Source organism: Staurois parvus, unplaced genomic scaffold, assembly GCF_062004578.1.
Source record: "Staurois parvus isolate SC_StPar_1 unplaced genomic scaffold, SC_StPar_1.0 ptg000132l, whole genome shotgun sequence".
Taxonomy (NCBI): Eukaryota; Metazoa; Chordata; class Amphibia; order Anura; family Ranidae; genus Staurois; species Staurois parvus.
Window position 1 is genome coordinate 845,303 of NW_028317928.1, and position 24,370 is coordinate 869,672.

Genomic DNA, 24,370 nt, shown 5'->3' on the forward strand with positions numbered 1-24,370 from the left:
GGATAGGCAGCCATTTTGTCGGAGTCCTGAAATCCAGCCTGGAGGTGATTAGTGGCTGAAATAAGGGTCCAGGTTGCAGAAGTCTCTCCTAAATGTCCTTCCTACTTCTAGAAGTGGAAATAGATCGCTTCTGTGATGCTGAGTAGATTCACCAGGAGGAGGTAATAGGGATGAGGAGCCATTGGTGGTTTTTTTAATGATTATTTATTGGTATTAATATTTTTAATATTATAATTATCATCCTTTATTATTATTAGCATGAATGGAGGTGACTGTTATTATCACTTAAGGCAAATATTAAGTGCGTGCGTGCGCGCGTGCCCACCCACCCATAGGAAAGATCGCCACACCTCGTTGGCTCCACCTTTCACCATTGGGAAGAATTATGGCGAGCTCTCCATACTCCTTGGGTACCCCTAAATTAAATCTGGCGCAATCAGATGTACGCAAATTAAATGGTTAGTTCATCTTTACCAAAACCCTGCCTGTGCAGGTCAGGGGCTTCTGTAGATAAAAACAAACTGTACAGCTCCGACCAAAATTGAATAATGCCTTCGGTTTAGGTGTAGGCCATCTACCAGAGGTGACCTGACAACTCATGGGGCCCCTGGGCAATAGGGGATCATGGGTCCCCTGTGTCCTCGCCCACACTCAAACCACACCCAAAAAAGCCTATGAAAGGTAACGGGCATCTCATGGGGCCCCCTACTGACCCCTGGCCCTCGGGCAGTGCCCAAATGTTCAGTCCGCCCCTGCCATCTACATACCTCATAAAGCCTAAATGGAAAACTCCCAGGACATTGCTAAGGACGTTGCTAAGACACTCCTTGCTGTTACTGCTCACCTTCAGTATCACATGAGTGAGCTCTCAAATGCTGAGCTCAGAGCTACTGCGCCAGGGGAGTGAAAGAGCATGTAAGGGGGTTGAATCAGAGAAAGAGCTCTCTCCTGTGATGCTGGAGGTTAGCAGTAACAGCTGGGAATGTCTTAGCAATGACCTTAGCAACTCTCCAGAAGTTTTCTAGTAAGGCTTCATGAGGTATGTAAATGGATTACACCTATAGCAAGGGCATTTTTCAATTTTAAGCAAAGCTGCACAGTTTGTTTTTATCTACAGACGTCCTTTATCTGCATAGGCAGGTAAAGGCAAATTATGACTTTAAATATACACTATATTGTCAAAAGTATTGGCCCCACCCTCTAAATCATGTGATTCAGGTTTTCCAATCCCCTCTATGGTCACAGGTGTATGAAATCAAGCCCCTAGGCATGCAGACTGCTTTTACAAACATTGGTGAAAGAATGGGTTGCTCTCAGGAGCTCAGTGACTCCAAGCGTGGTCCCGTGATAGGGGGCCACCTGTGCGATAAGTCCATCCGTGACATTTCCTGGCTACTAAATATTCCACACTCAACTGTTAGTGGGATTATAACAAAGTGGAAGCAACTGGGAACAACAGCAACTCAGCCTCCAAGTGGTAGGCCACGTAACAGGACAGAGCGGGGTCAGCGCATGCTGAAGCGCACAGTGTGCAGAAGTCGCCAACTGTCTGCAGAGTCAATAGCTAAAGAGCTCCAAACTTGGTGTGGCCTTCAGATGAGCCCAACAACAGTGCGTAGAGAGCTTCATGGAATGGGTTTCCATGGCCGAGCAGCTGCATCCAAGCCTTCCATCACCAAGTGCAATGCAAAGCATCGGATGCCGTGGTATAAAGTATGCCACCACTGGACTGTAGAGTAGGAGAGACATGTTCTCTGGAGTGACCAATCACGCTTCTTTGGCAATATAGTGTATGTAAAGCCAGGAGTTTTTTCATCATACAGAGTACAGAAGGATTAAAACTCCTACCAAGTTTTATTCTCGCCATTTGTGTCCCATTGGATAAATTTCCCTTCACTTCCTGTCCTGTGGACACAACAGGAAGTGAGAAGAAATCTCTCTACAGAAAGGGAAGTTCCTGTTTAGAAGTCTTATCCCGAATGGGTATCCCCATTAAAAGATTTTCTTCTTTCTTTTCTGTGATAAATTAACATTTTGGATTTTCCATCACTTTCGGTTTCAGTGACCATGGTCTCTAATCTAGATGAGCTAAAGTTCAGCCCAAGCCTGTGACATGATAGCAGGATGCCAGCCCAATGAACTGCGGCAAATGAATTTCAGTGTAGACATCCAAAAGCTCTGAGATTGATGCCACCGTCTTGGATGTAATGTCAGCAGCCCTGGCAGACTCAAGTATTTCCCTTTGCTCCTCCCCCAGCATCTGCACAAAAGGTTATGCAGATTGATTAGGGGCAGGCCAGAGGAGCTGGGCCAGCGAAGGCAGTTATTATAAACTGCCATCAGTGGAGAAGACTATGACATGGAGGGTGGAAGGGGACTACGCAGGGGAATTGACTTTTCTTTAAGCCAATTTCAGTGATTGAGCCACCTACAGCTCCCAAGGAGGGCCGTCAGTGGCCGGGTATCAGGATGCCGCAGAAATAAATCATTAGGCTGTACTACAAGATGAATCCTGATTATATCCGTGTGTGAGCACTACTTTTTTCACCTGGAGGTGTCGCTGCTCTGCCTGTTGACATCCCAGCCGCATGGATTGACAGGGAACTGCCATGCACTGTAGGAGTTTTAGTCTCGGCCTATCAGAAAGGCCAAAGACTACCTTTCCCACAATGCATACATCCTTTGCCTTTTAAAGGGGCAAAACTAGGGTAAGCAGTTGATCCACCATCAGCCTGGTATGCTCAGAGGGAAATGAGTTGGGGGTTGACATAAATATCACAATGTTTATACAAGTTTACACAACACCGGCCACTTTATTAGATCCACCTGTTCAATTGTTTGGTAACACAAATTGCTAATCAGCCAATCACATGGTAGAAACTCAATGCAGTTAGGCATCTAGATACAGTATGGTGAAGACGACTTGCTGAAGTTCAAACCGAGCATCAGAATGGAGAAGAAAGGAGATTTAAATGAGTTTGAACGTGGCATGGTTGTTGGTGCCAGACGGGCTGATCTGAGTATTTCAAAAACTGCTGATTTACTGGGATTTTCATGCACAATCACCTCTAGGGTGTACCGAGAATGGTCCAAAAAAGAAAATATCCAGTGAGTGGCAGTTGGGTGGAGGAAAATGTCTTGTTGATGTCAGAGGAGAATGGGCAGACTGGTTGATAGGCAACAGTAACTCAAATAACTATTTGTTACAACCAATGCAGAATACCATCTCTGAATGCACAACACATCAAACCTTGAAGCAGATGGGCCACAGCAGCAGAGTACCCCACTGGGTGCCATCCCTGTCAGTCAAGAACAGGAAACAGAGGGTTTAAATTCACACAGGCCCACCAAACTTGGACAATAGAAGATTGAGAAAACGTTGCCTGGTCTGATGAGTCTCAATTTCAGCTGCGACATTCAGATGATCGGGTCAGAATTTGGCTTAAACAACATGAAAGCATGGATCCATCCTGCCTTGTATCAACAGTTCTGGCTGGTGGTGGTGGTGTCATGGTGTGGTGGATCCATCCTGCCTTGTATCAATGGTTTAGGCTGGTGGTGGTGGTGTCATGGTGTGGGGGATATTTTCTTGGCACTCTTTGGGCCCCTTATTACCAATTGAGCATTGTTTAAACACCACGGCCTACCTGAGCATTGTTGCTGATTTTGTCCATCCCTTTATGAATCCAGTGTCCCTATCTTCTGATGGCTCCTTCCAGTAGGATAATGCACCATTTCACAAAGCTAAAATCATCTCAAGGTGGTTTCTTGATCATGACAATGAGTTTACTGTACTCCAATGGCCTCCAGAGTCTCCAGATATCAATCCTATAGAGCACCTTTAGGATGTGGTGAAACTGGAGATTCGCATCATGGATGTGCAGCCGACAAATCTGCAGCAACTGCGTGAAGCTGTCATATCAATATGGTCCAACATCTCTGAGGAATGTTTCCAACACCTTGTTGAATCTATGCTACGAAGAATGAAGGCAAAAGGGGGTCCAACCCGGGACTAGCAAGGTGGACCTAATAATGTGGCCGGTGAATACTTGTATTATAAGGCTTTGTAAGGAGCCATTGGCAGATTTGCATTCTTTCGTCCTCTTCTAGATCCAGCTGCTGTGGCATGAATCTGCAGCACAATTACCATCAGGTAATTGCTACTTTCACTCTATTTTGTGCAGCTGGAAATTATTAGATGGGCTAAATGACACCTGGTACTGTCTACAAATAATTTAAAAAATTGCTCAGTGAAGTTATAATTAAAAAATAATTTGGGGGTTGGTCAATCTCGTAGAAATGAGCTTTCCTTTTTAAAGGGGTATGCCACCTAAAAGTAATTCTGGTGGCATCCCATGATGAGATTTTCTTTGCTAAAGATCCTGCTCTCTTCTCATTCATCCTTCTTGGAGCTCGGAGCAGAAATCTCCCCAACAGAGTCCTCAAGAAATAAAGGAGAGTGTCAGGGGGTATAACTCCAGACAGCTTCTCTAATGATATGGCAGACAACTTCTGTAGTGCAGCTAGGATATGGATCTCCTCATATGGATGAATGCTCACTTTTCTTCTGAAAATGTTGAGGGACGTAGGTGCTTCAGAGAAAAAGCAGTAGCCATTACTGTTGCCAAAGAAAACTGTAATGTGTGCAGATTTGAGTTTATTTTTAACTGTGTAGGTTCACCCTCATATTTCTGCCTTGTTACTGCCGTGTCTGTGTTTCCAGATGTAATATCCGGAGAATGCCTCGCCATGTAGTACTCCGTTGCCGGATTGTGGGAATAAAGATTTGAGAATTGCTATCTCCAGATTGGCAAATATTCCTCACCAAAAGATCCAAATATGACCCATACTCCAGAGATTTTTGACAAGACTGCAGCTACGTGTAAAGAGGAAGAAGAATGGCTCCCACAATGTGACATCTTAGCAAAAGAGGAGGAAGAACCGCTCCTACGCTCTAATGTCCTCATAACCCCATATGATATGCAGTCTATATCTATCCATATGAAGGAAGAGCCCATCTCAGCAACAGAACATCTTCTAGACTTTGACACCTCCACACCTCGTGCACTCTGTTTTTCTGTACATATTAAAGAGGAACCTCTGTCTGCTGAACAGCATCCATCCTGCACCTCCACACCCACTTATCACACACAGTCAACATCTACTGATGTCAAAGACAAACCCCTCCCACCTGAAGAACATCTCCCCAAAGCTGATATCTACAAAATGGCTCATCATACACAATCTCCAGCTACCTATATTAAGGAACAACCTCTCTCAGCTGAACCCTCACACACTAACAAATCCACAACCTCAGATGAAGTCCAACCTGCCTCTTTCAATTGTAAAGGAGACATCACATACTCTAACCTCTCCACCCCATCAGGTCCAATACAATTTACAACTGTGTGTATCAAGGAGGAAACCTGTTCTTCAGAAGAAGAACATTTAATTTGTGTTGGCACCTCTCATGTCCTGCACTCTTCACATTCTAGTCTTTCTTTGGAAGAACCACTCTCTGGAGGAGTAGATGAGCAAGATGCTTCTCAACCTGAAGGTGTTACCTCGTATATAAACAGGAATGGAGATTATGATGCCCAACCATCAAGAGAAAAGGTCTTCTTCTGTTATGAGTGTGACAGTTGCTTCAACTCCAAGTCTGAACTGGTTAGACACCAACGTTGTCACACTGGCCAGAAGCCTTATCCCTGTCCAGAATGCGGGAAAGGTTTTACAACAAGCTCCTACCTCATGAAACATCGTAGGATCCACTCCGGGGACAAGCCATTCATTTGCTCCGAGTGTGGGAAATCTTTTACCCATAAAGCTGATCTGGTGATCCATGGACGCACCCACACTGGAGAAAAGCCTTATTCATGTTCAGAGTGCAAGAAAAGTTTTATCAGCCAGTCATATCTGATAAAGCACCAGAGGAGCCACACAGGAGATAAGCAGTACACTTGTTCCGAGTGTGGAAAGTCCTTTGGCACCAACACCTACCTCGTTATCCACCAACGAATTCACACAGGGGAGAAGCCATTTTCTTGCCCCGAGTGTGGAAAATGTTTCATCAGCGATTCCTACCTCAGCCGACACATGAGAGTCCATACGGGAGAGAAACCATTTTCTTGTGCCCAGTGTGGAAAGCGCTTTGCTAGCAACTCTCAGTTGTGCAACCACCGAAAGAGCCACTCTGGGGAACGGCCTTACTTTTGCTTCGAGTGTGGCAAAGGTTTTACTTGGCGAGCCAAACTCGTTCGACATCAGAGAATTCATGCTGGGGGAGGAAATGCTGTTGGTGAACCAGAGGCGGGGAACATTTCTGGGGAAGAACATGGCAGGCTGACTGTTTGATCTTCTCAGACTAGAAGAAGTCAAGTCATATTTGCCAAAGTGCATACAGAAAGAACTAGTCTTGTTGACCCTCAAAGCCAAATAGCTTCTCCATTTAATTCTTCCTGGGCAGAAAGAATGGAATATTCCCATTGGTTCCTTATCACTCCTAGTCCTGTAAGCACCACAAAGTAGCCAAAAACAGAAAAAGAACATTTGGCGTATTAAGAAAGACAGGTCCAAGTGTATAATGTAGAGATAAAACAATATATTGGCACTCCTGGAGGGGAAACTCAATGACACAGTAACAAGAGTCAATGTGTATGATAAAAAACACACTAAAAGTCCTTCAATAGTCCAAAATATAATTTAAAGGTGCTTGACCCAGTGGCAGCCAATTCTAAAGAGCTAGAAGGGACTCTGTATGAAACACAAAGAAGAGGGAAGCAGCACCATCTAAGTGTAGAAATAAAACCAAATGATTCATTATCACAAGACTGGCAACTGACAAAAGTGGTAAAATGAGCGCTTGTCAAACAGATAACACCACTGTAAAGTTCTAGTCTGGTCCTGCAAGTCCCTGATACGTTGTCTCCAGTATGCTGTCCCTGGCTGTGCTGGTGGCTCCCAGCACTTCCTAGTCGGCGTGGATCCATAGGGTGGGCAGAGATGGCGTCTCTTCCTGGATCAGGTCATGGGCTGATGAGAGCGCACGCATGCTCAGAACGTGCTTGCCACGCCTACCGCAACAGAATTGGGGCAGTGGCATCATCTCCATTTGCCCTGTGTACACACGCCGACTAGGAAGTGCTGGGAGTCAGTAGCCAGTAGCTGTCCTATTTTTACTTTAAAAAATTGTTGGCGAGCCAAACAGGTTATGGAAGGAGTGAGAAAGCTGGAAAAAACTTGGATGGGCTGTTGGGAGTAGAAAGCTCATTTCACAAGTCAGTAAGCTGCAAATCATTAAAGTGTATCTATTGCTGAAATTTTTTTAGTTTTAGATAGAGTCGGGAATTATTGGAAACATCAGGTTTTTATTGCTGTCTGTGTTCCTGTTGGGAAAGTCACCCTTCCATTTATCCCAATGAGCATTGTCACCAAGACAGAGAGTGATAGGAAATCCAACATTTTTTTGACGGTCACCAATATAGAAGGTGAGCAGATGAATTCTGAAGGGACATCTGCTTATGTGGCAACCACCTAAGAGCCTCAAAAGTGTGGCATATATGTGAACAATGACTCACTGTTGTCATTTTAAAGTGTCGTAAATAGATTGAGATGTTTTCCATTGGCTGTTGGGCTTATGGAAGGACAAGTATAGGTAGGGATCCTTCAACAGTGTGTCATCAGTGTCTGTAGGTGAGGAGTGCCAGAAACAGCACCATGAAGCATTAACACTTGAAGGATGTGATTCTTTATTAGCAGCAAGCAAGAAGGCCAAAACATTCCAGAGTTCTGAAGCCCTGGATTCTTTGGGTTCATGCACATTGTGCTTCAACTGCTTTTCTTTCAACCATTTTCTTTGACACTCATTTAGTGACCAGAATACTGAAGACTTTGTCTACTAAACCCAAAGATTTCATGGTCTGTTCTTCTAGGCCATTTCCATTAGCCTGGATAACCAAAACCCTGAAGAAGGAGGTGCTTCATTGTCTAAGAGGGGACTTCCCGTTACTTTGGAGAGATATCGTTTTAGGACAGGAGGTAAAGTGAATTCTTCCCATAAACTAAAATAATAGACAGGTGTATACAGGGGCGGACTGACAACTCTTGGGGGCCCCGGGCAATAGGGGACCATGGGGCCCCTGTGTCCTTGCCCAAACTCAAAAAAGCCTATGAAAAAGGTACCAGGGGCATCTCATGGGGCCCCCTACTGACCCTGGGCCCTCGGGCAGTGCCCGAGTTTCCAAATGGTCAGTCCACCCCTGGGTGTATAAACACTTCCCTTTCCTACTCTATCCAAAACTTAAAAAAATTATTAAATATACTTTAATCCACAATTTATTAAAGTCTAGAACAGAAAAGCAGGTCTCATTGCATGCAGCAACCCCTCAGGTTATCCTATTTGTTCTCCCAGTGCACCATGAGGAAAAATAAAAACGTATCTTATATTTTAACGTGTATTAGTTGTCTAGAGGTTGTACAGACCCTTGTAGTATTAACCACTATGCTCAACTTCAAATGATTGCTTTTTCGACCTATGGAAACCTTAGACATGGAGAATGCACCCACATGGCTTGCCAAAACAAAAAATTCGATAGACATGGCTGTCCACAGTTTTCTTTCAGTTGTTCACACAGTCACAGTAGTTTACAGGGCTACAGTACTCTTCACAGCTGTAAATTAAATTTAAACTTTTCCTGTGGCACATCAGTAACCCATACAAGTTGATTAGTTGGCTTTTTTTTAGAACCACATTGCATGGAGTGGTCTCCAGCTAGGACAGGTTGCTCATTAATATAAGTATAAGGAGTATATAATGCACAGTTGTGAAGATCTAGGCTTCGTGAAATAGTCTGTAACTGGCAGGGGATTTCCTTAAAATAAACCTTTCATGGCCCAAACTGTACTGAACAGGGTCCAGAACTTCAGTGGAAGCACTGCAGGAGCTTGCACATACTTTACATGCCTTCTTCAGCTCCCCAAGTGTCTCAAATCCTAGGGTGTTATAATGAACAAGTTTAAGAACTTTTTGGTATTAGTAGCCTACCCTCTTCCTACCTCTGGCATGTTCCTTTTGAAACTAAAGGCCATTAGGATAGTAATATAGTGGGGACATTGAGCTGGTGCTTAACACTATCAAGAAGTGTTGAAACCTGCTCATAAAAGATTTATGAAATATCCGAGGTCCCTGGAGGTAATTACAAAATAAGAAGTGCGCAAGCTCCTGTGATTCCTGCACTGTAATTTTGGATTCTATTCAATTCCATTTGAGCGTGTGCGCTCCTCTCAGCTGAAGAACATCTCCTCATCGATACCTCATCGCACCCAGCCTCCATCTATGTATATTCAGAACAAGCCTCTCTTAGCTGAAGAACATATCCACATCAATATACCATACCCATTCTCCATCTACTCATATTCACAACAAACTTCTCTCATTTGAGGAACATCTCTACATCTCTACATCCATACATCATACTCATTCTCTATCTACTTATATTCAAAGCAAACCTATCTCAGCTGAAGAACATCTCCACATCTGTACACCATAACCATCCTCCATCTATTCATATTTAGAACAAGCCTCTGTTGGCTGAAGATCATATCCATCCGTGCACCATACCCATCCTCCATCTACTCATATTCACAACAAGCCTCTCTCATTTGAGGAACATGTCTACATCCATACATCATACTCATTCTCTATCTACTTATATTCAAAGTAAACCTACTGTATCTCAGCTGAAGAACATCTCCACATCTCTACACCATAACCATCTTCCATCTACTCATATTCAGAACAAGCCTCTCTCATTTGAAAGACATCTCTACATCCATAAATCATACCCATCCTTCATTTACTCATATGCACAAAAAGACTCTTTCATTTGAGGAACATCTCTACATCCATACATCATACCCAGCCTCCATCTACTTCTATTCAGAACAAGCCTCTCAGCTGAAAAACATCTCCACATCCATACACTATAACCATCCTCCATCTGCTCTTATTCAGAACAAGCTTTTCTCATTTGAGTAATATCTCCACATCTCTACATCATACCTATCCTTCATCTACTGATATTCAGAACAAGCTTCTTTCATTTGAGGAACATCTCCAAATCCATACGTCATACCCATGCTTCATCTATGTATATTCAGAACAAGCCTCTTTCAGCTGCAGAACATCTCCGCATCCGTACACCATATCAATCCTCCATCTACTCAAAGTCACAACAAGCCTTTCTCATCTAAGGAACATCTGTACATCCGTACATCATACCCAGTCTCCATCATTCAGAACAAGATGCTCCAAACGTAATAAATTCTCCACAATCCTGACATGTCCACAACTATACATTATATCTGAACTGTATCTACTCACATTCAGAATGAGAAGCTCTCAGTTGAAGAATATCTTCATATTCATGAATCATACCCAGTCAACATCTACTCATATAAGAACGGCATGTTCTCAGATGAAACACATCTCCATGATCCAAGTGCACAGTTTGAAAATCTGTGCAAGTCTGATGGAACGAGAATGGCATAAGTTCTGTTCACGGAATTGGTGACCTCACTACCCTACCAAACAATTTCACACCTTAAAGCTGATGTTTATTCTGCTTATACTTTTTCTTCCTCGTTTTCCAATTTCCCTCTCCCATTGGCATTTTGAGCCTCTATGATTAAAAGAACTAAAAATCAATAAATGGAAGGGGGCGAGTAAGATATAGCCAAGCCCCAATCATGCCTCTACCTTTGAGAGTCATGCTTGTAACTGTCAGTCTTGCAATGCCTCATGGGACTTGTAGTTTGGCAACAGCTGGAGGGCCGCCAGTTTGACACCTGTGACCTAGATGATGCTGGATGTCCTACAGCCAGGAAAAGTAAGCCATTTCAGTACAAGAGAGGAGTCTTTACTAATGTGCAAGACTGAAGGGGAGGATGGAGCTCATCTGCAGGTCAGGCCTTGAGTTCCTCGCATTCATTGATTTTGCTGAAATCTTTATATTGTAATATATTTTGTGCTTTTGTGATATGGCTGTTGTTTTGACTGAAGCTTTGTGTGTTTAAACTGAAGTAGGGGCATCGACTTCCCTTCCTCTTTTACAGTTAAATGCCAGCCAACTAAATTTCAGGAAGCTGTCAGTATCTTCCACTTCTAAATGTCTCTGAAGCTTAACCAATGAAAGTTCAAGATGAATGTTCCAAGATAATACAACTGGAGATGAAGGTTGTACAGAATCACGGGATGAGAGGTGGCAGGCCAACTTAGAAGCACTTTTGAATCTGACTTAAACACGTACTAAAGTCTAATTCATCAAGAGCATTAATGACTGGCTCAAAATGCTGAATTAGTATTGTAAAAATATTTTTTCTTACATTGAAATGTGTACATATCTCAAGTCCATCCTGGTAGATGCAGTTGCTGTTTTTTTTTTTTAGTATTTCTGGCTCTTCATAACAGCCAGCAGGGAGGGTGATACATCAGCAAAAGTGAAAGAACCTATTCCCGGTCACTCTTTAGATGTACATGTTCGAGGAAGGGAGCTGGCCACTGGCTGGTGTAACCTTTAGCTGTACAGTCCGCCCGTCAGTTGCTGGATCACATTCTATCACCTACTTCTGGAACAGTAATCAAGCAGCTGATCAGCACAGCTAAAGTCTGCACCATCCAGTGGCCAACAGGGAGGAACATGCGCATCTAAAGGGATACCAGGGATGTATTCTTTTACTCTGGTTCATTACTCATCATGGAAATTAATGCAGATGGGGATCTCTGGAAGGATTCTAAGGTATTAATGGGAACTCAATGTACACAAAAGTTAAATGAGATTAAACATGTGAGAAATGAAACTTGAAGTACATTTTTCTTTTTTCTTTAATTTTAGTTATGCTTTAACTCAGCCAAACCTTCTTTATGTAGAGGGAGGTAAGGATTAAGGCTGGTGACACACTGACAAACGGTGTCACCAGGACAGAAAGAGAGAGGGAATCTCTCCAATGGAGTCATAGACAGCAATAAAAACCTGATAAGAGAATCCTTCCCCACTCAGCCAAATCTTTTGTAGGGATGTGGCTCCTAAGGCATGCTCAAATCTGTACTTTTTGGCTGTGACGTAGTGTTCTGGATGGGTATTTGGCTACAAGCTGTTGCCTGCGTTAGGTGTCCTGAGTTAGAGACCAGGCCTATGGGCCTTAGCCCTCCGGCACACCATGTGCTACTGAAAGCTTAACAAAGGACCAAACCCATGCTGATCTGTTTGCTACTAAGGATATCATGGGGACACTGAAACCACACTTGATCCTCCACTGGTCTAATGCTTTACGCGAGTTGATAGTAGCTAGTAGGTAAAGAGCTATTGCTTTGAATATTGGAGTAACACCTGATCCACCACTGGTCTAATGGAACCATTACCTGGCACAGGGAAAACACAGAAACCTCTGTGGTATTGCATGCCAGTTGCTGTATACAGAAGACGTTTGAGCTCCATGCAGGCATTATCAGTTTCAAGAAGATGTTTGGTTTGGTATACCGTTTGGTATTCCTCCAATTCCTTCCTCCCTTGTTTGAAATACATTTTTTAAAAGACATTCGAGGTCTGGACTGCAGTTATTTCAAGAGGTATAGCAAGTGTAAGTGCAAACTACTATGCCCGGGGACAAGGTAAATCTTGATTGGGGATCCAACTTCCGCTTCACAAGGGCCAACTAAGTGGAGGCACTGCCAGAGACCGTACCATGGTCCTACGCTCCCACCTTTGTGAAGGCTAAGCCTTAGTTTACCACACAGGTGCACTTTCTTTTAGTAACCTGGAGAGAGAAGCATATAAGAACATATAAAATTGAGTTACCTACTGTGACAGTGTGAGACCCTGCCACTGTGTGAATATCGGGAACAGGGTTCACACTAATGCCGAGTGCAGGGCTACGGAGTGCTGTGACAGAGCGGAGAAAACTGGGTATTCAGTTTTCTTCAGGTTTTCTAATCCCAAAACGGTCTGTAGCTTGAAAGGCTTCAAAGTGCCTTGGGTAGGACGAAGCCTTCAATCTTATATCCAGGTCTTCTTGGAGATCTGCAGGTTGTGTTAGCGTACAGGTGTCCATATTCACTTTAAGGCAGGAGCTGGTCCTCTAAAGAGAGAGTTTTGTGCTCCAGCCAAGAAGGATATATGTTCCTGCTAGGAAACAGGTGCTTGACTCGAGAGGAAACAGGTATGTTAGCTCTTCTACCTTCCCACATTTCCACTCCACCCAGCTGCCACTGCCTCTGAGTAACATGGATCACAAGAGAAGAAGTTGGCACTCAGAATGGCATCCAACAAAGGTTAGTCCATGACTAAGGCCTGACGGCCAAAATGCATTGGCTGTTTTGCAGCTGTTACACACGGTTTTGCAATAAAGGATAACCATTGTTGGATGCCATTCTGAGTACCGACTTCTTCTCTTGTGATCCCCGCTCTGCTCAAGTGACTGCACTCCATGTTGGAGGGATTCAAAGCCCATCAGGGCGAGAGGATAGAGGTAACTTAGCGAGTCTGGGAGCTTGAGGAATCCAGAACAACTAGGCAGCTCTAGGGGACTGAGGGAATACATAAGTCTCTGGAAAGAGAGCTTGGAGTGCTGGGACAGCCCCTACCAAGAGTGGGACCATACTGATGGGGGCTGAGTGAACCAGGGAAACCCAAAGAAACAGGCCTGAGAGTTAAGAGCAGTTGTGCTGCTGGAAACAGAGCCAGCTGGATCAACATTTTCCTTTACATTTTGTTGTGTGAAACTTCAATTCCCTTGCATGGGCAACCAAAGTGTTGAACTTTTCATTTTCAATAAAAATGGTTTGCCAAGCCCTTACCCACAGTTTGTACTACTAAAAATGCTCACCACCACTGAGTTTAATCACCCCTATGACACCATTCTATCCATCTCTCTTTGGCTTTCTATCCTTCCATTACCCACGACTTGTCTAGAATGGAGAAGCTCTAAGTGCTGAGTTGGTATCCCACCTCCGTAAAACCAACACCTGTTAAAAGTATGGCCAAATCAATATTTATAATCATAAATCCCCAGCGCCAAAGAAATGCGTATACCCAATTAAAAAAATTAATTGCTGTACATAAGTGCAATAAACGCCAAAAAATATAAAAACATTATAAACAGCGCAAATATTTAAATCATATAAAAACATATACAAATGAAATAGAATAAACAAATAGTCCCACTCCAAAAATCGTGTAAAATTATGAAAAATATATAAAGTGTCAAAAAATCAAAATAAAAAAATAATAAAAAATTAAAAAACAAACAAAAAAAGTCCTTGTTCAAAAGAAGTGTGCTTCCACCATAAACCAGTGCTTCAACCAACATATACCACACTCACCAGATTCTGGTGAAATATACGCCTTTTAGGTATTTTAGGGATCCTAGACCCTGCTGATCAGCCTCCAGAGCTCCACTCCACCACATGAGACCTTTAATCCACCTTTCTATATCTCCAAACTTCTCATCCCAGACAGGCTCCTAATATTGTAGGAAAAACAAAAACACATATAGTGTAATACTGCAATACGCAGCATGCAATAATATTGAGAGTTTTGAAAGCCTTTTGGATGTTTTTATATTTTATGGCCAAATCAATGCCCAGTGGAAGGCCCAAGTCTTGGGGGCTTATTTAGAAAGGATGGGTAGATTCAGGCACATTTACCCACATGGGTAGTTAGTCTTTCAAACTTTTTCATACAATATATGCGAGTAAGTGAGAAAACAAAAAGGACTTAAGAAAACATACAAGCAATGCTTGCTACGAACGCTAGAGGGCACCAATTCTGTTCTGTTGTTCTCCAGCAGTAGATCTCTTCCTGCAGTGGAACGCACAAGACTGCCGAAGTGCAAAGCCAGGAAGAGTTCACCTGCTGAACATCAACTTCCAGTTCATTCACATGCAGCTGGATGGAAAGGAGAGCTTACTACAGATGGAGCTGCTATAGGCCTGGTATTATTTTATTATATATACTATTTCTTTTACATGTACTGTATGCCTAATAATTTTGCTGCCGATCCCTTGCACATAACCATTGCACACAAGGGTTCTCAATGCCTATTTTTTAAAATTTTTGTCTTTCAAAGAGCAACTCCAGAAAACCACTGACAACGCTCACTGAGCTTCTACACAGAAACCATACTGGGCTAAGGACGGGAAGCTCACTCAGTCTCCCTTAGTCTGAGATCTTTGTTGTAATCCATTGCAGCAAGAATCCAGATAGAACCTCTCAGGGTCATGGAGATTATACTTCCTGGTGTGTCATCATTCTCTTTCTGACTTTCAAGGTAGGTTTGAATCTTATTGGCTGTGGGGAAAATTGTCTTAGTCCTGTCCTCATTTTAACATCAGGCTGCAGGCCTTTAATACGTGCTCCAGAAGGTGGGCAGAACCAGGACATTTCCAGTACATACCAGAAACTGAATTATCAATTCTAGGATTATAATCTTTTAAGTGGTTGAATTCTACTTTCCTTAATTTGGTGTTGACTGAGGATCCAATTTCCATGGTCCAACAGCTCAGGTTCATTCAAAGGGACCCAAAGATAAGCATGGTAGGTATACCTCAACTGAGGAGAATGCCTCTGCAGAAAGAATCCAGATAGCACCTCACAGGGTCATGGGGAGTGTACTTTTTGTATAGTTGAATTTTGGTTCTTGTCCTAGTGTATCACTAATTACATTCAGACTTTTAGGGAAGATTTGAACCTTATTGGTTGCTGCAAAAAACATCTTAGTACTGCCTACAAACCTGGGGCCTTTGATAACTGCGCTATCAGGTGGGCAGACCCAGAAACTTTTAAGTACCTACAAGAAATTGGAAAATCACTACTAAGGGGATAATCTTTTCAGCAGTTGAATTGTACTTTACTTCCATGTGGTGTTCACTGAGGCTCCAAGATCCATAGATGATCCTACAGCTCAGGTCCATTCAGAGGAACCCAAAGTTAAGGTATACTAGGTATCACATACCTGGTTGGGGAGCCTGACGTGGAGAGAGGGCGTCCTTTTACAACTCCCGCTCGGAGTCCCTGATAGTGGGAACAGAGGGCGCAGAGTCAGGAGTGTCGTGTGGATCTGAAGCTGGCGGCAGGTAGCTAGGGACCCAGGAGATCCGGATGCAGGCCAGGTGCGGGTGCAGGAACGTAGGTGCAGCAGCAGGCAGGTATGGCGGCAATCAGGATGCAGATTGGGACCGGATACCGGAGCGTAGATGCAGTAGCAGGCAGGTATGGCGGTGACAAGGATGCGGATTGGGATCGGACACCGGAGCGTGGATGCAGTAGCTGTCAGGTATCAGGATGCAAGCCAGGCAGACAAGCCGGGTCAGTATCAAGTGAGCAGATAAGGTACAAAGGAGCAGGCAAGCGAATGGTCAGGGATAGCCGGGGTCGGTGCAGGTGGAGTTCTTTCTTAGGTAAATCAGAATACAGGATCAGGAATATGTGCAGGAACGTAGTAGACCAGAAGGCATTGATTTTACTATTCTGCAGGTTTAAATAGCCCGCCTGACGTGACGTGTACGCTTACTGCGCATGCGCGAGTTTTCCGTGCTACTGTGCATGCACTGCCACACACTCCCGCGCCTGCACACTCGCACCGCCGCTGCTCGAGGGGATCTGTCGCACGGCTGCACGGCGACAGGATCCCTGACACTAGGTATGTTGCCACTGCCTGCCCCAAGATCTCACAGGGTCATGGGAGGAGTACTTCCTGTTGAAGTTGAATTTTGTTTCTTGTCCTGGTGTATTACAAATCACATTCAGACTTTTAAGGCAAGTTTGAATTTTATTGGCTGCTGGAAAAAAACATCTTAGTACTGTTTTTTTTATTGTAATGTTGAGCCTGGGGTGTTTGATAACTGCTCTATCAGGTGGGCAGACCTGGGAACTTTCAAGTACCTACAAGAAACTGGAAGATCACTTCTAAGAGGATAATCTTTTCAGGAGTAGAATTCTACTTTCCTTCCATGTGGTGTTCGCTGAGGCTCCAAGGTCCATAGATGATCCTACAGCTCAAGGTCTATTCAGAGGAAGCCAAATTTAAAAAAGGTATACTAGGTATAGCTCGTTTGAGGAGAATGCCACTGCACCAAGAATACAATAGCACCTCACAGGGTCATGGGTAGTGTACTTCCTGCATAGTTGAATTTTTCTTCTTATCCTGTTGGGCTCGGGTCCTTCAGGGGGGCTGACCGGGGAATTTTCAAGTACCAACAAGGAATTGGAAGATCACGTCTAGGAGGATAATCTTTTCAGCAGTTCTTCCATGTAGTGTTCACTGAAGCTCCAAGATCCATGGATAATCCTACATCTCAGGTCCATTTTGAGGAACCCAAAGATGCACAAGGTATACTAAGTATAACTCAACTGAGGAGCGTTAAGTGGGAGCCCCTGATTCTCTAACTTTGTTTGCCCTTAGGCTGCAAACTCCATTGAGAAAGAGTCTTGTGGGTGGAGTTTGACAGTTCTTGGTGGAGTTTTAGTACCTCTGGATCATGGTCTCCTTTGTGCTGGAATCTCATCTGGGAATGTGTGAAAAATTTGAAGTTTGGGAACCAAGTAAATGGTGCTTCCAGCAACTGAATTTTACAAAAAGTAAATGTTTAATGTATAAAACATATAGAGGAGATAATGATGTATATTTAGTGTCCTCACTGAAGGAATTCAATACAGTGTATGAAATATTTTGGCATATATTTAAATTATTGTTTGATATTTGATCAACAAAAGTTGATTTTCGGCCTTTCTTATGAACTAATGATATTATTTTTTTTGTTTCTAGATGGAGTTGTGAAGTAATCTTTGAGTAAAACCAGATTTTAGAGGAGTAAAGCCTATTAATATATGTCTATAACTCTGTGAGCATGGGTGATGACAAAAATAACATCACTGAAAGGATAATAAAGCTAACTTTAAAAAATCTCCATCTGCTGTTTGAAGAGGTGAGGAGGATTCTGGGAGGTCACATGACATCACTTTTATCCCTTTTAATAAAACACAGACCTGACCAGAGAGGTGAGGAGGATTCTGGGAGGTCATATGACATCACTCTCATCCCTATTAATAAAACACAGACCTGACCAGAGAGGTGAGGAGGATTCTGGGAGGTCACATGACATCACTTTTACGCCTATTAATACAACACCTGACTGGGGAGGTGAGGAGGATTCTGGGAGGTCACATGACATCACTTTTATCTCTGTTAATAAATACACGGACCTGACCGGAGAGGTGAGGAGGATTCTGGGAGATCACATGGCATCACTCCTATCTCTAATAATAAAACACAGACCTGACCGGAGAGGTGAGGAGCATTCTGGGAGGTCACATGACATCACTCTCATTTCTATTAATAAAAAACAGACCTGACTGGAGAGGGGAGACAAATTCTGGAAAGGTCACCTGACACATGACATGGCTGAAGAGATGGGAGGAATCTGGCAACATCTTATTGATATGCATCTCTCAATTTCTAGGATTATATCATTATGAAGAAGTCTGGTGATCAATTAAAAGTTAGCAGCCATTCCCGTGGGTTGCGAGGATGCAGAAAAAGCCCTGACATGAAGTCCCCATCTTGCTTCATTACATCTGAGAAAAACGACAAGATTCTAGAAGTCACCAAGAACATCACCGAGCTGCTGACAGGAGAGGTGAGCTGTGCCAGGAATTATGGGACATTATCCAGTAACATGAAGTTTCTTTCTGGATGCTGATTGTATCATTGTGTGTGTCAGGTTCCTATAAGGTGTCAGGATGTCACTGTCTATTTCTCCATGGAGGAGTGGGAATATTTAAATAAACACAACTATCTGTATCACCATATAATGGAGAATCAATGGCCATTCTCATCACCAGGTAAGGGTGCTTTTAAAAAAAAACTTTGATTAAATGATAAATAGCGCCTCCCCCATTAAAGTAATGTGGCTTCCACACACAGCCATGGTTGTATCTCATCTCATCCCAGACGAGCCCCCAAGTCACCAGTGTACCACACAAGAACCTGAATTACAGCAATGTCCCAGCTTATTAATGCTACGAGTTCTGGTATAAAGTACATCTATAATTTGGTTTGGCAGATGTAATCTTTTAGAGGCTGTTATCAGAAAGGAGTACCCCAAGATGGTCATGCAAACGTGTTTTAAAACTTTAGTGTCTATTGGAAATTAGTAGTAATTGGTAAATGCTAGGGCATTACCGACTGGCTTCTTACATCTGGTAGGGAGCATTCTTTTTGTAAGCTCAGCCTAATTGGGAAGGGATGGGGGTTTGCTTTTCTGTTGAAGTATTCTTTTTGTTGGAAGATAAAAGAAAATGAACCTAGCAAGCTGAAAATTAAATCTATTCTTTGCCTGATTTTTTTTAAACAGATCCTAGAAGTCCAGGCAGCACACGCCAGTCCCCTATGTCATCACAATATGATATGGATGAAGATTATAATATTGTTATAACTGCTACAAACTACACATTGGCAGGTGACCAATTGGTTGCCAAAATTGCAAGTCTGTATGAAGGAGGACATTTCCCACACCTTGAAAAGCACATGGACACAAATTCTATGCATGGTATAACTGGAAATATTAAGAACTCTGCCTCGTGCATGGGTAAATTGTATTCCCCGCTTGCGGACCACACATATGCTCTTACATATGCGAAGGCAAGGGCACTATTGCAGAAACAGGGGTATCGGCCGGACCTTAACTTGTATAGCTCTTCAGATGGTACACAATGTTCAATAGGTGATAGTAAGGAAGACTCTCTCTTGCGTGAAGAAGAACATCTTCCTCTTACTGATATGTCTTCCTGTGTAGACTCTACAGAGTATATAACAGTTCGCATTAAAGAAGATCCCTGCATATGCAAAGAAGAAGAACATCTTCCAAATGCTGGCTCTTCCACACTTGAAGACTGTTGCCTGGGCACATCTACCCTTATTAAAGAGGAAACCATTCCATGTCAAGAGTTTTCCCCATACCCTAGCACATACACATCTCCAGCACCTGTACAATATACCTTTTTCCACATTAAGGAAGAACCCATGTCAGGTGAGGAAGAGGCTCCTGCTGAAATTGAACTGTATGTTGACGGGACAGACTGCCCTTCTGACCATCCAAAGAAACCTAAGGAGTCAAAAAAGGTCCATTTGAAAGAGCGGCCACTCTCGTGTACTGAGTGTGGAAAGCATTTTAAGCATAGATCGAGTCTTGGTAGGCACAGGAAAGTTCATGGCAAAGTTGAACAGTACACTTGCCATGAATGTGGCAAACGTTTCCTCAGCCTGATGAACCTTGAGACGCATCAGAAGATACACGAAAAACCGTACTCTTGTGGCGAATGTGGGAAACGTTTTAGCAAAGCAACAAACCTCTCCAATCACCAGAAAATCCACGCGACCAAGAATCCCTTTTCTTGTGCTAAATGTGGCAAGCAGTTTGTCAGCAACTCCAATCTTCGACGGCACCAGAAGAAGCATGAAGGTGATGTGGAAACCACAGAGTTTTCTAGTTTGGAGGGTGGTGAGGGGATCACCAACAAATGTGAACAGCACTCTTCCACTGACAAGTCATTTCAATGCTCCGAATGTGGAAGGAGCTTTATCAAGAGAATCAATCTGGTTAAACACCAGAGACTTCATACCAGGAAGAATCTCCACTATTGCCAAGAATGTGGGAAGTACTTCATGAGTAGGGCCTATCTTTTAAGACACATAGAGGGCCACAGCAAGAAGAGGAGGCTATGTTCCTGCCCACTATGTGGGAAGTATTTTCATAATAAATTAGACTTGACCATACACCAAAGGATTCACAAAGGTGAAAGACTAAGTACCACTACTTCAGAATGGCGCAAAAGCTTCATCCGTAAATTAGGCTTCGTGATACAGGAACGCAGTAATGTGGGTGAGAAGCCATGTACGTGTCCAGAGTGTGGGGAGAGGTTCGAGAAGAAGCTGCAACTTCTTCGGCACCAAAAAACTCACAAGGAAGAGAAACCTTTCTCTGGCTGTAAGGTTGAAAGAACTGAACAAACCGACAAAGCAGGTGTTGATGTAAAGCCAAATATCTTGAATATTGTGAAATAATAGGAACTATAAGTGGTATACTGTATATATAATTATTTTAATTGTTGGACTTATGCTACAAGCATTCAACCAACCCTCACAAATTATGACCACAGTTATTTCGTCAGATCTTCAGCTCCATCTAGTGGCCTTAATGCAGTTAGCACAATAAGGTCAAAACTTGTAGGGGCTGGTCAAATGCTTATGCCATTCCTCCAACACAATTTTTTAATAATAGACCCCAAACAGTCAGTCCTGCTAAAAGTGATATTTAGGTTATCTTCAGAACCTGGTAGGCTCAGTGAGTCCCTAGAGTACAGCTGCTTATATGTCACTCCAACAGTAGGATCCCCCATAATTCCCAACCCTAGTCAGGTGGACTCACCCTTTAAGGATGTTTCTTTGAATGGTACCTAGACCTACATAAGAAATATTAAGTCATTCCACTGTTATCAAAATGCCATTGCTGGCAACTCTTTTTTTAAGTTTAGGGGCCCTTTAAGCATTTGGGGACCCATATACTCTGGCTCTGCTTAAATGAAGACATTCTCAAGGTTATTTAGCTTGGGTTCAGATTTCTCCTCTGAAATCCATTTCAGCTGTTAAAATATTTGGCAATTTTTTTTTTTTTAACTGGCTGTTCTAGTCTGTAATCTGCAACAGTCAATCAACAAAGAGGAAAGAACCTGTTATCAAGGTACGACTTAGACTTGTTTCAAGGAGAGCTGTTTAGCTATAGGTAAAGAGAAAAGTTGTATTTTATTGCTGGTTGTTTATATTTTTATTTTTATTTTTTTACTGTAAAACAAAATGTAATGGTGACCATGGGACAAATGCTCCAATCACTCACCAGCGGTGTAATTAAATGCAAAAATAAAACAAAAATTCCATGTCATAAAGTGTATGTAAACTCTATTAATCTTCTTATTCTATTTGTTCTCTTTTGATCTGTTAAATATACCATTTGAAGCATTATCTTATATCTGTTGGATGAAAAAAAAAAAATATCTGTTGATCTTGTCACAAATTCAGAGGTGTCTTATGTCCTGAGTACACTTCATGAGTTCTTATCATGGACTACTGAACAATTACTCCCTAGGAAATGAGGAGAGTGGGAGGGATTCAGTATTTAACAAAAGACAATTGGGCAGGGCTGACACCATCGCTTGTGGTATAAGTTAAAAAAAATGTCCACAAGAGCAATTCTGGCATATCAAAAGGTATTTTTCTATGCTTTTGTAAAATACAGACCTGATCAGAGAGGGAAGGAGGATTCCGGGAGGGTCGCATGACATTGCTTTTCTATTTCTGAAAGAGGGAAATAAGTGACCCTCTTATGGAGTCCTGAGTCACTTTATGCAAATTGAGTTAAACCTTCCTGACATGCTGCTAGCAAATCTTAAAATAAGCCCCAAATACACAAAGATGCAGTTTAGCTGTCTTGGAACGAAGTTAGTTTACAAGGGATGTAGCAATTCAGCAGCGGTGCAACCCAACCAGGTTGCTGTTCAGATCGATGGTCTGGTGGCATCCTCTGTAGATCCTTCAACAAGGTTCGGTAGGGCAAAGTACTGTCTTTTTTTTAGTGCTTCAAACAAGGAGTCATAAAACTTGATGAGGCCCTTAGGTTCCTTTCCTTCCCTACCATGGGGGTTTCTCTTCGGGAGAGCCCCTTACCAAGGTTCTGTTGATTATGAGGAGCTGGGTCCACCAGGAAGGGGTCAGGAGTCTCGTGTTCCTGGAGGTCAGGGAAGAGTCATTCCCCTTCAGGATGGGACCACATGACACACTCTAGTAAATCTGCACTGTGATTTATTGCTTGAAAAGTTTAAAGAGGGCACGTTACATCAGTGCAAGGGCAGATTTAGTTGCAGTCTGCTCACCTGAGTTTATTGAATTATGGTCAAAATTCTAAAGCCCTGATGAAGGAGGAGTTGGACCCTGGAACGCATTGGCTTTACTCTGCTATGAATCAATTTTATCATTAAATTACCTTGGACTCCTGGATATTTGTTTGGCACTCTCATTGGATTGCATGTATGTGGATTCTCAACTGTGGGTCATTTTCCTGGGGTGGTCCCCTTTTTTGTGCTGTTCTACCAAACCAGAGCCCTTGTGTTCAGGGACAATTTCAGTGACCCTTAGAAACTCTGAATCCAGCTCCCTGTTTGTTCTTGTGTTTGGGCTATTGTATTCTGACAGCTGGCAGAATGTCACTATTCGGCCAGCAATTTTCCTTCTGGCTCCTTAGAACTTGAGATCGAGGTTGGTCGAGTCTGGTGGTGCTAGTAGGCAAGAGATATGTCATCAGCACACCAGGGAACTCCATAAAAGGGTCCAATGCTTTATTGAATGATTACATGACAGTAGATAGCGATGTTTTGGAGCCACTCAGGGCCCCTTCATCAAACATGTGACCATGAAGGGGTCCTGTGTGGCTCTGAAACGTTGCTATCTTCTCTCTGATGTGTTCATTCAATAAAGCATTGGACCCTTTTATGGAGTTTTCTGATGTGCTGGTGACATATCTCTTGCTTTGAGGTCTTTCCAGTCTCCAACCGGTGGTCGCTACAGCACCCACCCACTCTTCAGCCATTTTCTGGAAGGTGAGCGTTGGGAATATTGCTATGGGTGGTACCAATAGGGCCACTCACAGATCAAATTTTATCCAATGCAGCAGGAAACGGCCAAAAGTTAATCTGTGTATGGCCAGCTTAATGAGCATTTTTCCCAATTTTATGGGTGTCACTAGGGTTACATGTGGACCTTATGTCTTTGCAGTGTGGCCCTTGGACTCCATAAGTCATTAGTAAAAATGTTGATTTGTAATGAGGTTTTAATAGCAGTGATTTCTAGCATTTCTTGTGACATTTTCCCAGTCTATGAGGTTCTCCTGCAGCATGACTCCAGTCTCCAACCACTCCAGTCAATCTTTGGCCATTTCCTCTAGTAAGTCTTCAATCTATAACAGGTTTCTGTAGCATTACCTATAATGAATAATATACAGTGGGGATCGAACGTTTGGGCACCCCAGCTAAAAATTTGTATTAATGTGCATAAAGAAGCCAAGGAAAGATGGAAAAATCTCCAAAAGTCATCAAATTACAGATTAGACATTCTTATAATATATCAACAAAAGTTAGATTTTATTTCCATCATTTACACTTTCAAAATAACAGAAAACAAAAAAATGGCATCTGCAAAAGTTTGGGCACCCTGCAGAATTTATAGCATGCACTGCCCCCTTTGCAAAGCTGAGACCTGCCAGTGTCAT

General features: G+C 42.8%; 1 protein-coding gene across 1 annotated transcript; it reads left to right on the top strand.

Moving 5' to 3' along the window:
* The first annotated feature begins 32 nt into the window (after positions 1-32).
* On the top strand, positions 33-21,995 carry LOC149466116 (uncharacterized). Its single transcript, XM_089672698.1, has 7 exons — positions 33-161; positions 4,724-6,348; positions 15,703-15,815; positions 17,872-17,980; positions 18,515-18,691; positions 18,776-18,896; positions 19,409-21,995. Exons 2-7 carry the CDS (start codon positions 4,840-4,842, stop codon positions 21,115-21,117), a joined length of 3,738 nt encoding a protein of 1,245 aa, XP_089528824.1. The 5' UTR covers positions 33-161; positions 4,724-4,839; the 3' UTR covers positions 21,118-21,995.
* The last annotated feature ends 2,375 nt before the right edge of the window (positions 21,996-24,370 follow it).

Excerpts from the sequence above, each read along its gene's own strand:
- LOC149466116 (XM_089672698.1), top strand. The coding sequence starts at position 4,840 with ATGACCCATACTCCAGAGATTTTTGACAAGACTGCAGCTACGTGTAAA. Across the intron at positions 6,349-15,702 it reads AAGAACATGGCAGGCTGACT|TGTATCACTAATTACATTCA; the intron begins GTTTGATCTTCT and ends TTCTTGTCCTAG. Across the intron at positions 15,816-17,871 it reads TTTGATAACTGCGCTATCAG|CCTATTAATATATGTCTATA; the intron begins GTGGGCAGACCC and ends AGAGGAGTAAAG.